Here is a 13,527-nt window from a genome sequence, read left to right on the forward strand (position 1 = left end):
CATGGCTAGCAGAATATAAACTGGCAAATCCCTGCATTAGTTGGTATCTCTTTGGTTTAGAACTACTTTCAATTTAGTGCTACAGTAACTGAGGTAAACTACAGTTATGGAATACAGTGATACTGATAGGGTTGAGGGCAAGATGCCCTCCACCCCCTGCCCTATTCTGGGCACTCCACCTCCTCCGTTTCTCTTCCCTCCCTTGCTCTTTCCTGGTGCGCTATACATCCCCTCACTATTTCCACACACATCATTGTGTGTTCTCTCTCTTGTTGCTCTTTCCAACCTCCACAGCTCATGCTTTAACCCTTACCAGGTCAGCAGCAGCATCTTTTTTACAACATACAAAAAATATGGGAGCACTGAAGAACAGTGCTGCAGTTGCACCCAGCATCTTAATTTCTCCAGAGTGCCTCTGGACCCACAAGGGGCTTAGGGTGTGACTGCAGCTTCACTCTGCAGCATGATCAACCTCTTCTGTAAGTTTTTTAAAAAGATTTCTGTAAATGTCTGTTGTGGCGAATGCATTTGGGGCCCTCAGGGTTGCAAGGCTCCAGATCTGCATGTTGTTGTTGTTGTTCAATCGTTAAGTCGTGTCCGACTCTTCATGACCCGATGGACCATAGCACGCCAGGCCTTCCTGTCCTCCACTCTCTCCCGGAGTGTGCTCAAGTTCATATTCATTGCATCGGTGATGCTATCTAGCCATCTCATCCTCTGCCGTCCCCTTCTCCTTTTGCCTTCAATGTTTCCCAGCATCAGGGTCTTTTCCAGTGACTTTTCTCTTCGCATTAGGTGGCCAAAGTATTTGAGCTTCAGCTTCAGTATCTGTCCTTCCAACGAGCAGTCAGGGTTGACTTCCTGTAGGATTGACTGATTTGACCTCCTTGCAGTCCAGGGGACTCGTAAGAGTCTTCTCCAGCACCACAATTCGAAAGCATCAATTCTTCGGCGCTCAGCCTTCCTTATAGTCCAGCTCTCACAGCCATACGTTACTACTGGGAAAACCATAGCTTTGATTAGACGGACCTTTGTCAGAAAGGTGATGTCTCTGCTTCTTACTATGCTGTCTAGGTTGGCCATAGCTTTCCTCCCAAGGAGCAAGCGTCTTTTAATTTCATGGCTACAGTCACCGTCTGCGGTGATCTTGGAGCCCAAGAAAATGAAATCTGTCACTGCTTCCATTTCTTCCCCTTGCCAGGGAGTGATGGGTCCAGATACCATGATCTTAGTTTTTTTAATGTTGAGTTTCAAACCAGCTTTTGCACTCTCCTCTTTCACCCTCAACAAGAGGCTCTTGAGATCCTCTTCGCTTTCTGCCATTAGGGTGGTATCATCTGCATATCTGAGGTTGTTGATAATTCTCCCGGCAATCTTAATTCCGACCTCTGATTCATCCAACCCGGCGTTTCTCAAGATGTACTCTATATATAAGTTAAATAAGCAGGGCAACAATATGCAGCCTTGTCGTACTCCTTTCCCAATTTTGAACCAATCGGTCATTCCATGTCCAGTTCTTACTGTTGCTTCTTGACCCTCGTACAGGTTTCTCAGGAGACAGGTAAGGTGGTCTGGTACTCCCATCTCTTTAAGAATTTGCCAGAGTTTGTTGTGGTCCACACAATCAAAGGCTTTAGCGTAGTCAATGAAGCAGAGATAGACGTTTTTCTGGAATTCTCTTGCTTTCTCCATGATGCCGCGAATGTTGGCGATTTGATCCGTAGTTCCTCTGCCTCTTCGAAACCCAGCTTGTACTTCCGGTAGTTCTCGGTTCGCATACTGCTGAAGCCTAGCTTGTAGGATTTTGAGCATCACCTTGCTGGCATGCGAAATGAGCGCAATTGTGCGGTAGTCTGAACACCCTTTGGCATTGCCCTCCTTTGGAAGTGGAATGTAAACTGACCTTTTCCAGTCTTGTGGCCACTGTTGAGTGTTCCAAATGTGTTGGCATATTGAGTGCAGCACTTTAACAGCATCATCTTTTAGGATCTTAAATAACTCAGTTGGAATGCTGTCATCTCCACTAGCTTTGTTGTTAGTAATGCTTCCTAAGGTCCACTTGACTTCACTCTCGAGGATGTCCGGCTCAAGTTCAGTGACCGCACTATCATGGCTATCAGGGACATTAAGATCTTTCCTGTATAGTTCTTCTGTGTATTCTTTCCACCTCTTTTTAATCTCATCTGCATCTGTTAGGTCCCTGCCTTCTTTGTCCCTTATCATGCCCGTCTTTGCACAAAACGTTCCCTTGAGATCTCCGATTTTCTTGAAGAGATCTCTAGTCTTTCCCGTTCTGTTGTTTTCCTCGATTTCTTTGCATTGTTCATTTAAGAAGGCCTTCTTGTCTCTCCTTGCTATTCTCTGGAACTCTGCATTCAGTTGGATATATCTTACCCTTCCTCCCTTGCTTTTCGCTTCCTTTCTTTCCTCAGCTACTTGGAAAGCCTCATCAGACAGCCACTTGGCTTTCTTGCATTTCTTTTTCTTTGGGATGGATGGAGTTGCTGCCTCCTGAACAATGTTACAGACCTCAGTTATAGTTCCTCAGGCACTCTGTCTATCAGGTCTAATCCCTGAAATCTATTCCTCACCTCCACTGTATATTCATCAGGGATATGATTTAGGTCATACCTGAACAGTTTAGTGGTTTCCCCTACATTCTTCAATTTAAGCCGAAATTTTGCAAGAAGCAGCTCATGATCTGAGCCACAGTCAGCTCCAGGTCTTGTTTTTACTGACTGCATAGAGCTTCTCCATCTTTGGCTGCCAAGTACATAATCAATCTGATTTCGATATTGACCATCTGGTGATGTCCATGTGTAGAGTCGCCTCTTGTGCTGTTGGAAAAGCGTGTTTGCTGTGATCAGCGTTTTCTCCTGGCAAAACTCTATTAGCTTTTGTCCTGCTTCATTTTGTACACCAAAGCCATGCTTGCCTCTTATCCTGGTGATTTCGTGACTTCCTTCTTTAGCATTCCAATCCCCTATGATGAAGAGGACATCTTTTTTGGTGTTAGTTCTAGAAGGTGTTGTAGGTCTTCATAGAACCGATCAACCTCAGCTACTTCGGCCTCAGTGGTTGGGGCATAGACTTGAATTACTGTGAGGTTGAATGGTTTGCCTTGGATTCATACTGAGATCATTCTATCATTTTTGAGATTGTACCCCAGTACTGCTTTTCCCACCCCTTTATTGACTATGAGTGCTACTCCATTTCTTCTAAGGGATTCTTGCCCACAGTAGTAGACTGTAGTAGAATGTCACTGGGATTAAATTCGCCCATGCCTGTCCATTTTAGTTTGCTGATTCCCAAGATGTCCATGTTCAATCTTGCCATCTCATGTTTGACCACCTCCAGTTTACCTTGATTCATTGATCTGACATTCCAGGTTCCTAAACAATATTGTTCTTTACAGCATCGGATTTTCTTTTCACCACCAGACACATCCACAGCTGAGTGTCCTTTCGGCTTTGGCCCACTCTATCTGGCGCTACTTGGAAATTCCCTCTGCTCTTCCCCAGTAGTATATTGGACACCTTCCGACCTGAGGGGCTCATCTTCCAGCGTCATCTCTTTTAGCCTTGTGATAAGTTCCATGGGGTTTTCTTGGCAAGAATACTGGAGTGGGTTGCCATTTCCTTCTCCGGTGGACCACATTTTGTCAGAACTCTGATTCTGATCACATATATGTGCACGGTGCCTGCGCTGAGCCTCTTTTGGGAAACTTCTAAAGCTGGGGACCCTCCCCCACTGTCCACTGCGCATGTACCAGTGGGTTCCTGCCCATTCCTTCAGGTCTCTTACGACTGCCTAGCGATAGCCTTTTCAGGAGCTTCCTCTGTTTGTAGAGAGTTTTTGTCAGTGTTTTTCACACTGGTGCTGAGTGTCAAGGGCTCCTTGGAGGCCTCTCTCAGTCTAATCCAATAGCCAAGTCCAGACACAGACAAAGGGATTCCTTTCAAAGCTTTATTCTTCTTTTACAACTTAACTACTCTACAGGTAGCAACTAGATCTGAGCAGCAGAGTACCTATGCCCTAAGTTGAAACAGTTGGTCCCCGTTTGAAAGGGAATTACTGGCAGACCCCTGAACTTAAGGACTAGGGAAAGTCCCTCCCCTTTTCCCTTGGATCCTCTGGGCGCAGCCTTTGTTTGCGCGCCAACCGGGCACTATGCCTCCTTTCCGCGCCCTCCATCTGGCGCCGCTCTCTGCGTCTGTGTCGCGCATCCACCAAGTCTGCTATCTGTGCTCGGTCACTCCCTGGACTGCTTTCTAATCTAGGAATGCTGGTGGGAGGAATCTCCGTCAGCTGTGGGCCCTGGGAAAGAGGAGCGCACTCCTCTCCCAGGAACGACTGCTCTTCCTCAGAATCAGAACTACTCTGGGATTCTATGGGCTCAGTGTCCACCCTGACACTGAGGTCCTTTCTCTTTTTCATCTTCTCCAATATTTTTTTCTTGTTTTGGTCATTGCCTCAAAAAAGAGAGAAGTTTATCCGTCGTCTGTTCTTTTTGTTTGCTGCGGCTGCAGTCTTCATTTGGCTGCAAAGGCCCCATTTTGTAAATGAGTCAAATGTGGAAATAAGTTGCCCTCCACTGACCCTCAGTCTCTTTGCCTTTTTTGCTTGGGTGAGGCTCATTTACCCGATGCTTGCTCTTTGTGCCAGTCATTCACTAAACAGGTGCAGAAAAACCGGTCTGACAGACTCAAGGCAGAGTTGTGGAGGAGGGCTGTGTTGGCCACAGATGCCCAAAACTCGGACAGCTCTCATGTGAAGAAGGCAGTGGCTGCTATGTCTTTGTCAAAGCCATCATCTCCCTGTCCTTCCAGTTCTGCTGAATGGGCTGACCTTCCGACTCCGGGGTGCTCTTTAGCACTTTCAGTAGCGAGGAAGATTTCGAAAAAGGCTAAAGTTCCAAAGTTGGGATCTGATAGCATCAAGAAACAAAAGGAAAAGAGGGTTGCTGATAAACCTTCTAATCCTAAGATTCCGACCCCTCCACCGTTATTGGATTCACCTATCCAGGTACTGCCGTCAGTACCGAGCACTCCTGTAATCAAGGGAATTTCTATGGCGTTGGAAGGTGAAATACTGGAGCTGTCTCCTCCACAGCCGGTTTCTTGGGACCAAGAAAATTCTCCATTGAAGATCACCAGTTGTCATCCCCAGTAAGTAATGAGGCTTCTCGACAGTGATTACCATCCCCTCCTTGGGACCGAGAACATCATTTCCTTCCTAATGAGGCATTCGGGTCTCCTTATGGCAAACATCATCATGACTATCAGTATAGGGTGAGGTCCAGGTCTCCTCATGGTGATTGGGATAGAAACTCCTAAGTGGTCTTGCCCGCTGCCACGTCGCTATGTGATCGAGGATTGGCATTATTCTTGGGATCAAGAATATTATTATAACAGAACAAGATGTCTTGGGGCAACTTCGCCTCAGTACCATCCTCGGCCGTCAGTGACTCAGTCTCATCCCCTGCGGGAGATTATTTTGTTCAACCTCCACCTGTGCTGCCCTGCTTGTCATCCTTACGACAAAGCCAGGCAACATTGTTCAAGCCAACCAGCTGCCACCTTCACCTGTGGGGCAAACTAGTCCACCATATGTCCCGGCTTCTAGACCGTCTTCACCTCATAATTCTGTGGATGATTACCAGTCTGACTTTTCATTGTATTCCTCCGTTCCATCTTCGGTTCTTTCTCCGGATGATGTCTCAGGGATGCAGGAGGGACCTTCTCCTTTGGAGGACATGTTTAATTTTGAACAGGTCAGGAGAATGGCCCATTCACTGGGTATTGATGTGCAGCAATTGGAGCAGCATGTCCAGGACCCGGTTTTTGATGCAGTCCATACTGAATAATTGAAACCAGTCGCGGTCCCCTTCCAACCAACCCTCCTCCAAACAATTCAGCAATCATGGAAAGCCCTGTCTTCCACGGCACCGATGTCTAAGCGGCTCAAATCTAAGCGGCTGTACCGCATACAAGAGAAAGATGCAGCATTTTTATATTCACATCCACAACCAAATTCTATCATTATGGAATCGTGGGTGGTCACAGAAGATTCATGCTTCACCCATTGACAAGGAGGATAGAAGATTAAATATGTTAGGGAGATGGTTGTATTCTTCCTCTGCTTTTGGTCTCCGTGTGGCAAACTATCTGGCCATAACGGCCAGATACTAGCTGTTCCTATGGAAGAAAGTGGACTCTATTTGCACTCATCTCCCAGAGGACCAAAGGGATAGTTACCTCATCATTTCTGTGGATGAAAAACCAGGGTTTTCCATGCAGAAGCTGTCAAGTTGTCCAGGCAGCAGATTAATACTTCCCATCATGAAGCTGACTGTAGTGCCAAGTCAGTGGTGGGTGCGATCGCGTTCTGGAGGCATGCTTGGTTGCGGTCTACACGCTTAACTCCTCAGGCCTGATTGTGAATTGAAGATTTGCCCTTTGATGGTGTGTCTCCCGGCCGTGGGCATTGAACTCTTAGGTTAGAGGTGCCAGGATAGTGATAAATCAGATTCAAAGGTTTACTTACAAGGAGACTTTATAGGGTAACTTACAGCACACAGGCATACCCCATGGTTGGATCAGACAGCTCCTCTGAACCACGAGCCATGGGTTACAATCGGTTTTATAGCATACATGTTAGCCATGAGGCAGCACAACACCAGCAAGCACCCCTATGCTTCATTCCCAGCATAGACTAACAGCACTTGGTTCTCAGCACAGCCACCTGGAGCTCAGCATAAACACACAGCTTCACTTCTCAGGCATGGCCTGATAAGGCTTTCTCCTCATTAGTAAGGAATGCACTGAGAAGGCTGTTATTGGCCTTTTGACTCATCTGCATATGCTCAGAGACTTAACCAACAAGGGAATTGCACCAATAATGTACTTAAGCAAGCATTATGGATCTCTAGGCCCCTCTAACACTATAAATGACTTGGCTACGCTCCTGGGGCCAATACAGATGGTGAAGTGCTCTTTAATGCCAAGACTGATGAACAAATGGACTCTGTTCAAAAGGCAAAGACAACCTCCTGAAAGATAGGTTTGGGTCCTCAACCGCCACAACACCAGTACAAGTCACACAGATGGTTCCACCATCAATCGTATTCAGCCAAGCAGCAGTTTGATTGTTATCCTTGTTACCAACTTCCTCAGCAGCAGAAGAAGCAGACCGCTCTTTCTTCGAAGTATCGCCAAGGTCATGGAAGGATGACTCTTCTTTGAAGCGGTGGCTTTGACTTCCCAATGTTGGCCGGACAGACTTGTTCACCACCACATCAAATGCAATCTGCAAGAGATACTGCATGAGAGCAGGGATCAGCCAATCATTGTTGGGCAATGCCTTTTCAACTTCGATGGTACGGGGAGCTGTTTCACTTATTCCCATTTCCCCTTCTCTCAAGGCTGCTCCAAAAACTAGCACACGATGGGACGCACTGCATTTTGATCACTCCTTGGTGGCTGAGGCAGTCATGGTTTGCAGCCCTGCTGCGTCTGCCCAAAAGACAGTTCCTACGTCTTTCACAATCCTTGGATTTGATCTCTCAGGATCGAAGCAGGATCCGACATCCAGATCTCAACACCTTGAAACTCAGAGCTCGGAGGATTCAGCAGTGAATACTGATGTTCAACTCCCTTTGGAAGTCCAGGCAATTTTGGACGTCGCTAGAAAGCTGGCTATGCATTGATCCTATGTGGCTAGGTGGTCATCGTTTTCAAAGTTTGTTGGTCTGCATGGTTTCAATCCATTTAAGGGATTGATTGAAAATGTTCTTTTGTTTTTGCATCATTTGTTTCAGAAAGGTTTACAGTTTTTGTCCATAAAGGTCTACTTGGCAGCGGTTTCTTTTTATAGAGGGCAAGTTCAAGGTTTTTTGCTGTTCACTCACCCTACTATTCATCAGTTTCTGCGGGGCTTAAAGAATTTGGCTCCCCCAGTGAGAACTATAGTACCTCAGTGGAGTGTTTATGTTGTTTTGCCCGTCCATCTCTGGAAGCCCTTTAAACCTATGGCCATGGCAGATCTTCAGTTGCTGTCGTGGAAAATGGCCTTTCTGGTTGCCATCATGTCCTCCAGACGTGTTAGTGAGATTTGTGCTTTACAAGTTGATCAGCCCATAACTTAAGGACAAGATTGACCTGAGGCCAGACATTGACTTTTTACCAAAGGTGGTCTCTCATTTCCATGTCAACCAATCCATCACACTTCCAACTTTTTCCCCCGGATCCTTCTTCTGACCCGGAAAGAAGTTGCATGCTTTGGATATAAAGAGGGCATTGGCTTTTTATAAGTCGAGGGCAGCATCTTTCTGTAAGACGCAATGACTTTTCATATGTTGTGGTGGTCCCAAGAAGGGTCTCCCTGTTTCTTCTCAAAGGCTCTCCTTATGATTTGTGCAGACTACTGGTCTGGCCTATGACGTATCAGGCTTGAAGCATCCATCTCATGTTCGGGCGCATTCCACGCGAGGAGTTGCCACATCTACAGCCTTCGGCAAAGGCTGTAGATGTTTGCCATTGTCAACTTATGTAAAGTGGCAACGTGGTCGAAACCGTCAATGTTTGTAAAGCATTACAAACTGGATGTCAAGGCACATTCCAACTGTGCTTTTGGGAGAGTTGTGCTGTCATCAGTCTTGTCGTGAGACACCTACCCACCACCAGTAAGTGAGCTTTTTAATTGCCCATACATGTGATGCACAGAGATCACGAAAAAGAAATGCAGGTTACTTACCTGTAACTGTAGTTCTTCGCGTGGTCATCTGTGCATTCACACAAACCATGCACTGTCCCCGCTTTGGTGTCGATGTCGACTTCAGTGTTGGTACCAAGGTGTGTTTTTTCCCTTGGATTCAGGGCCACGCTAGTCGGTCTCAAGGAACTGAGGGAAAGGGCAGGAAGCTGCTGGTACACATGCAATGGACAGTGCGGGAGTGTTCCCACCAAAAACGTTCCTCAGCTTTAGAAGTTTCCCAAAAAAGAGGCTCATCACCGGCGCAGAGCCCGTATGTGTGAATGCACAAATGACCACTTGAAGAACTACAGTTACAGGTTAGCAACCTGCATTTTTTCTGCTATCTATAGCACATTAGAAAATTGACCGTAGTCTTCTTCTTTTGAACATTCAGGAGAGATGTGCACAATAACAGGGCATAATGCAGCTTTAAAAAAAACCCTTGTGAAATTATAAGCATACTCCTGCTGGAGGCAAAGCAAGAGAACTTTTCTAGTATCCTGCACATTTTATTTTTGCTTATAGGACCAGATGCATGTTTTTCCCTGTTGAGCAGATATTCAGCAGATAAATGATCTGCATCTAAAGCTAAGTGAATACATTTTAAAAGGTACACAAAAATAGCAAAAAGATGGCAGGAGGAGAATTGTAGCATTGGTTATCCAGTACGTGCCAGGGTCAGATGCATCTGCATGGTTTACACAGCATCTATGACAGCAGAGCCCAAGTTCTCACCACATGGAAAGGTAGGAGAGAATAACTATTGTTCCATCAGGCTTTATTACCTGAACAAAGATGAGTCAAAGTACAATGTCAGAGAGTAACTATTTGAACCATTCCAAAATTCTTCGCATGATTCTATTCGCATTGTGATGAAAAAAAAAAAAAAGGAGGGGGATTTTAGCTCCAACTTAGAGAAATCGAACAAATTGGTAACACGCACCATGACAATATAGTTCAATGAAACATTGGCTTAGGTCGTAAGTCATGCCTCTGTTCAAACAAAGGGGCAATTTCCACAAGTTCCTCCCCAAATCTGCAGGGGCTTACCACCCCCACTCCCAAGGTTTCCTTCAATTTCCAGGAGCAGATTTTCAGAATGTGCAGAGGGCTGCACAGGGAAGGGGAAGGCAGGAAAGAACTGTTCCAAGAAAATAAACTCTGTTCCATTCACAGACAGAAAGTTTGGATCCAAGCCATTAATCTTTAAAGAAAAAGGAAAAATGATTTATTGAACTGCATAAATAAATGCTTTGTGGCTGAAACATTTACTGCTCTATTGACACATTTAGAGTTCTGATTTATCTCCCTGCTCGCTAAAGTCTATTTTGTAACTCTTTGCAAATCTTTGGGTGGAAAATAAATGTATGTGACACCTCATACAGATAGGAAGAGGGTTTCTTAATGGGCTTAAATTGTATGTTTCCTCAGGTTAGGAAGCCAGAGCCAACTGGGGATATGAATTTAGTTTTCTTGCACCTAATGCAGACTTCTAAATCAATAGCAGGATATTTGAGAGACTTAAGTATCATGAAATAAGTTAATATTCTGGCTATAACTTTGGCTAGAAAGGTGAATAAGCTCACAGTGAATCTTCTTACCTAAAATTTTTCAATTATGCTTTGTTTTAACACTAGTACTAGGTGGGCTTAAATCCTTTTACCAAAATCCTTTAATCTAGAGAGAACAAAACATTTTCAGGCAGGATAAGTAGCTGTGTTTGGCTTTTTTACATAAAGCAAACAAAACATATAAACTAAAACTTTTCCAGAAATGTTGGAAACCATATTATATGTTGTTTAATAGGGAAAGAAAATCCCTCAAAGGACTTACAGGAACAGTCTATAATATCATCTGTAGCATCATCACCTAACCCCAACCTAGTGCCCTCCAGATGTTTTGGACTGCAACTCCCATCAATTCTGCCCATTGGCCATTCTGGCTGGGGCTGATGAGAGGTGCAGTCCAAAACATCTGGGGGGGCACCAAGTTGAGGAAGGCCCATCTATAACCTGTATAAGTTAGATATTTGAAAGGATGCACAAGCTTTGGTGTTGGATATGACTTAAATTTTAAATTCAGCAATTCTGTAAGGGTGGTCAATATTCCTCATATCCATAGTCATGTTTTCCTTGTAGCCCATGCTTCATACCCTTATCTGAGGCTACTAGGCTAGCCATATATTAGCATGCGTATTTTGCTTTGGACAAGATCCTGTGGCAAGTAGGCATAACTAACAACTAATCAGCTACCCAGGTAAGAGGTTTATGTCTCCTCCCACTTTTCTGTGCTACCAAAAGTGCCCCAATGTGTGGAGTACTTTACTGGCCCCTTGCTCATAAGAGCAAGATTCAAGGCAAAACTTGACCATTCATTCTAAAGATAGTTCAGAAATTCATCACAGAAGGACAAATAGTGGATGGATGTATTAGTACCACTTTATTATACAGCACCCATTTTTCAGTGAGGTTAAGAGAAGGCAGACACAGATATCTCCAAAGATTATTCTCTTTACTATGTGAGTTTAAGCATCTAGCAGAGTTGGAGGGGGTACCACGAGGGAGTGATTTAGCAGAAAATTTGTGTTCAACATCGAACAAGTTCAATATCCGTATAGTTTTTAAAAAGAAAAGTGATGGGGAACAAGAACAGAAAGAATGTCAAAGTGGAGGAGGAGTGGTTACCCTTTCTGAAGAATGGAGTAGGTTCATACTAATTACTATGTGATTTGTTTCCGGTCAACACACAGGAGAGAACATTTGCAATGTTGTGCTAGGAAGGCAGGAAAAGAATCAGATTTTTTTGACAAGACAGTGGGTTGCGAAGAATATATAAATATTACTTCTCTCAGAAGAATTGTTTTTGGTAAAATTACATATCTTAGGCTTTCATAAAACTGTTCATTTTATATCCTATTATTAGGTTGCATTAAAATTACTATGTGTATGTATGTAGTGGAAACTGTTCTGGAATATCTTTCCAGTCCTTACATCTCCCCTAAACTGATCAACTATGCTTTTCAGCCCAATTCTAGGCAGAGTAATGTTTGCTTAAGCCACTGATCTAAAAAAAAATAAAGGCAGATATAACCCTCCTTTTTCAAGACCCTTCAAGATGAGAACAGAAGCCATGCTGGATAAGATGAAGGCCCATCTGGTCCAGCATCCTGCTTCCCATAATGGCTAACAGAAGGCCTCTAGGAAGCCTGCAGGTCAGGCAAAAACACAATAGCCATCTGTCAATGTTTCTCCCTACCTACAAGTATTCAGTGGTGAACCTGAAAGTTCCATATAACCATCATTTATGGACATCATACATTGTCCATAAATTTGTCTAATCTTCTTTGAAAGCTAGTGGCCGCCATCTTATGGCAGTGAATTCCATCAATTAGAAAGTATATGCAGGCATTATTTGGAGGTTATAGCTATGAAACATGTGATCTACATGTAATTAGGTTTGGTATAAAGATACAGTGACCTGGTAGTTTTCCACGCAGATGGGGCTTTATTGCCCAAATTAATAGCTTATTAAATCATATGAGTAGAACCTGCAGCAAAATGTTGCATCGTGGAATGTTTCTGTTTTAGGGTTCTAGCCATGCCTGTTTCCATGATGCGCCATTTTATTTTCCCTTTCTTGCTCCCCTCTGATTTTCCATCCCCCCGCCCCTACCAAGCAGAGGCAGTCCCCATTGGACTGTTTCAGGATGCTTCCCCCCAAAAAAACTATAGGGTTTTTTTTTCCTAAGTATTTTTTGTACTTCTGAAAACCTTGGGATTCCTCTAAGCCTGTTGATATATCCCTTTTGTAAATGGATTGTTTTGGCTGCATAAGGATCGGCACTCAGAGAATCAATGCATCCTTCTTCCACACAGTTCTATTAATAAAGAAGTCCAGAGGTCATTGTTGTTGTTGTTCAGTCGTTCAGTCGTGTCCGACTCTTCATGACCCCATGGTCATTACACTCTTTAAAATATTCAGAGCATCGAGGTAGTGTCAGAATCATATAAAGTTGACTCTGTTTCTTGGAGATCTTATAAACTCTTTTCTGATGGTATGTTGAAGATTTCTTAAGAAAATACTTTGAATGCTTTTTAATGTTTATGCTGTTACTGCTTTAGGTGACTTTGCCTTCTGTCTACCCACCCCACAAAGTGTTTGACAGAGATCAGAATTTCATATTGTCCTGTAGAGAACACTAGAAATTTAGTTAAAAAATATAATTATTGTTTTTACAGTGAAATTAATTCTCGACTTGATGCAGTGTCTGAGGTTCTCCTATCAGAATCAAGTGTCCTTGGTCAAATTAAGACTCTCCTGTATAAGATGCCAGATGTTGAGAGAGGAATCTGTAGTATTTATCACAAAAAGGTAAGTGAACTATAAATGATTAAAACCATAATCCGTTATATTTAAATATGGCTTTCACAGACAATATTTTCTTGAAATTCAGTGTAGGATTAAGGATTAGTGTAGGATTATATATTGAAAGACAGGAGATAATTTAAAGCATTTTTTATTTTAGCAGTGTCAGAGTCAACAACTCTTGAAGAAAATGTTTGTTCATCTGACTAAGGTAAAATGTGGATTTCTTTGTGTCTCCACTAAGCAGGATGGTAGGCCTACAGCTTCAAGTTGTGCATTAAAACATTTGTGTTAATGTGATTTAAAACATTAATTAGAATTCACCAATTTGATTGCATCATAGATATGTAATTTCCCTTCGTGCTTCAGATGCCAAAAACCATTGTTAATTGGGATGTAGAAGTTACA

General features: G+C 43.6%; 1 protein-coding gene across 3 annotated transcripts in view; it reads left to right on the forward strand.

The window, feature by feature from the left end:
- The window catches only part of MSH3 (mutS homolog 3), a 121,006-nt gene that overhangs the window by 65,025 nt on the left and 42,454 nt on the right, over positions 1–13,527 (forward strand). For 2 of the 3 annotated variants that reach the window (XM_084833565.1, XM_084833564.1), the window contains one exon: positions 12,993–13,125. In XM_084833565.1, the coding sequence (XP_084689691.1) occupies positions 12,993–13,125 (133 nt within the window). Of the gene's footprint in view, positions 1–12,992; positions 13,126–13,279; positions 13,331–13,527 lie in introns of all 3 variants that reach the window. The other variant, XM_084833563.1, reaches the window with a different exon arrangement.

This window comes from Heloderma suspectum, chromosome 2 (genome assembly GCF_057233095.1).
Source record: "Heloderma suspectum isolate Gila_16-S chromosome 2, 16-S_ref, whole genome shotgun sequence".
NCBI classification, from domain to species: Eukaryota; Metazoa; Chordata; class Lepidosauria; order Squamata; family Helodermatidae; genus Heloderma; species Heloderma suspectum.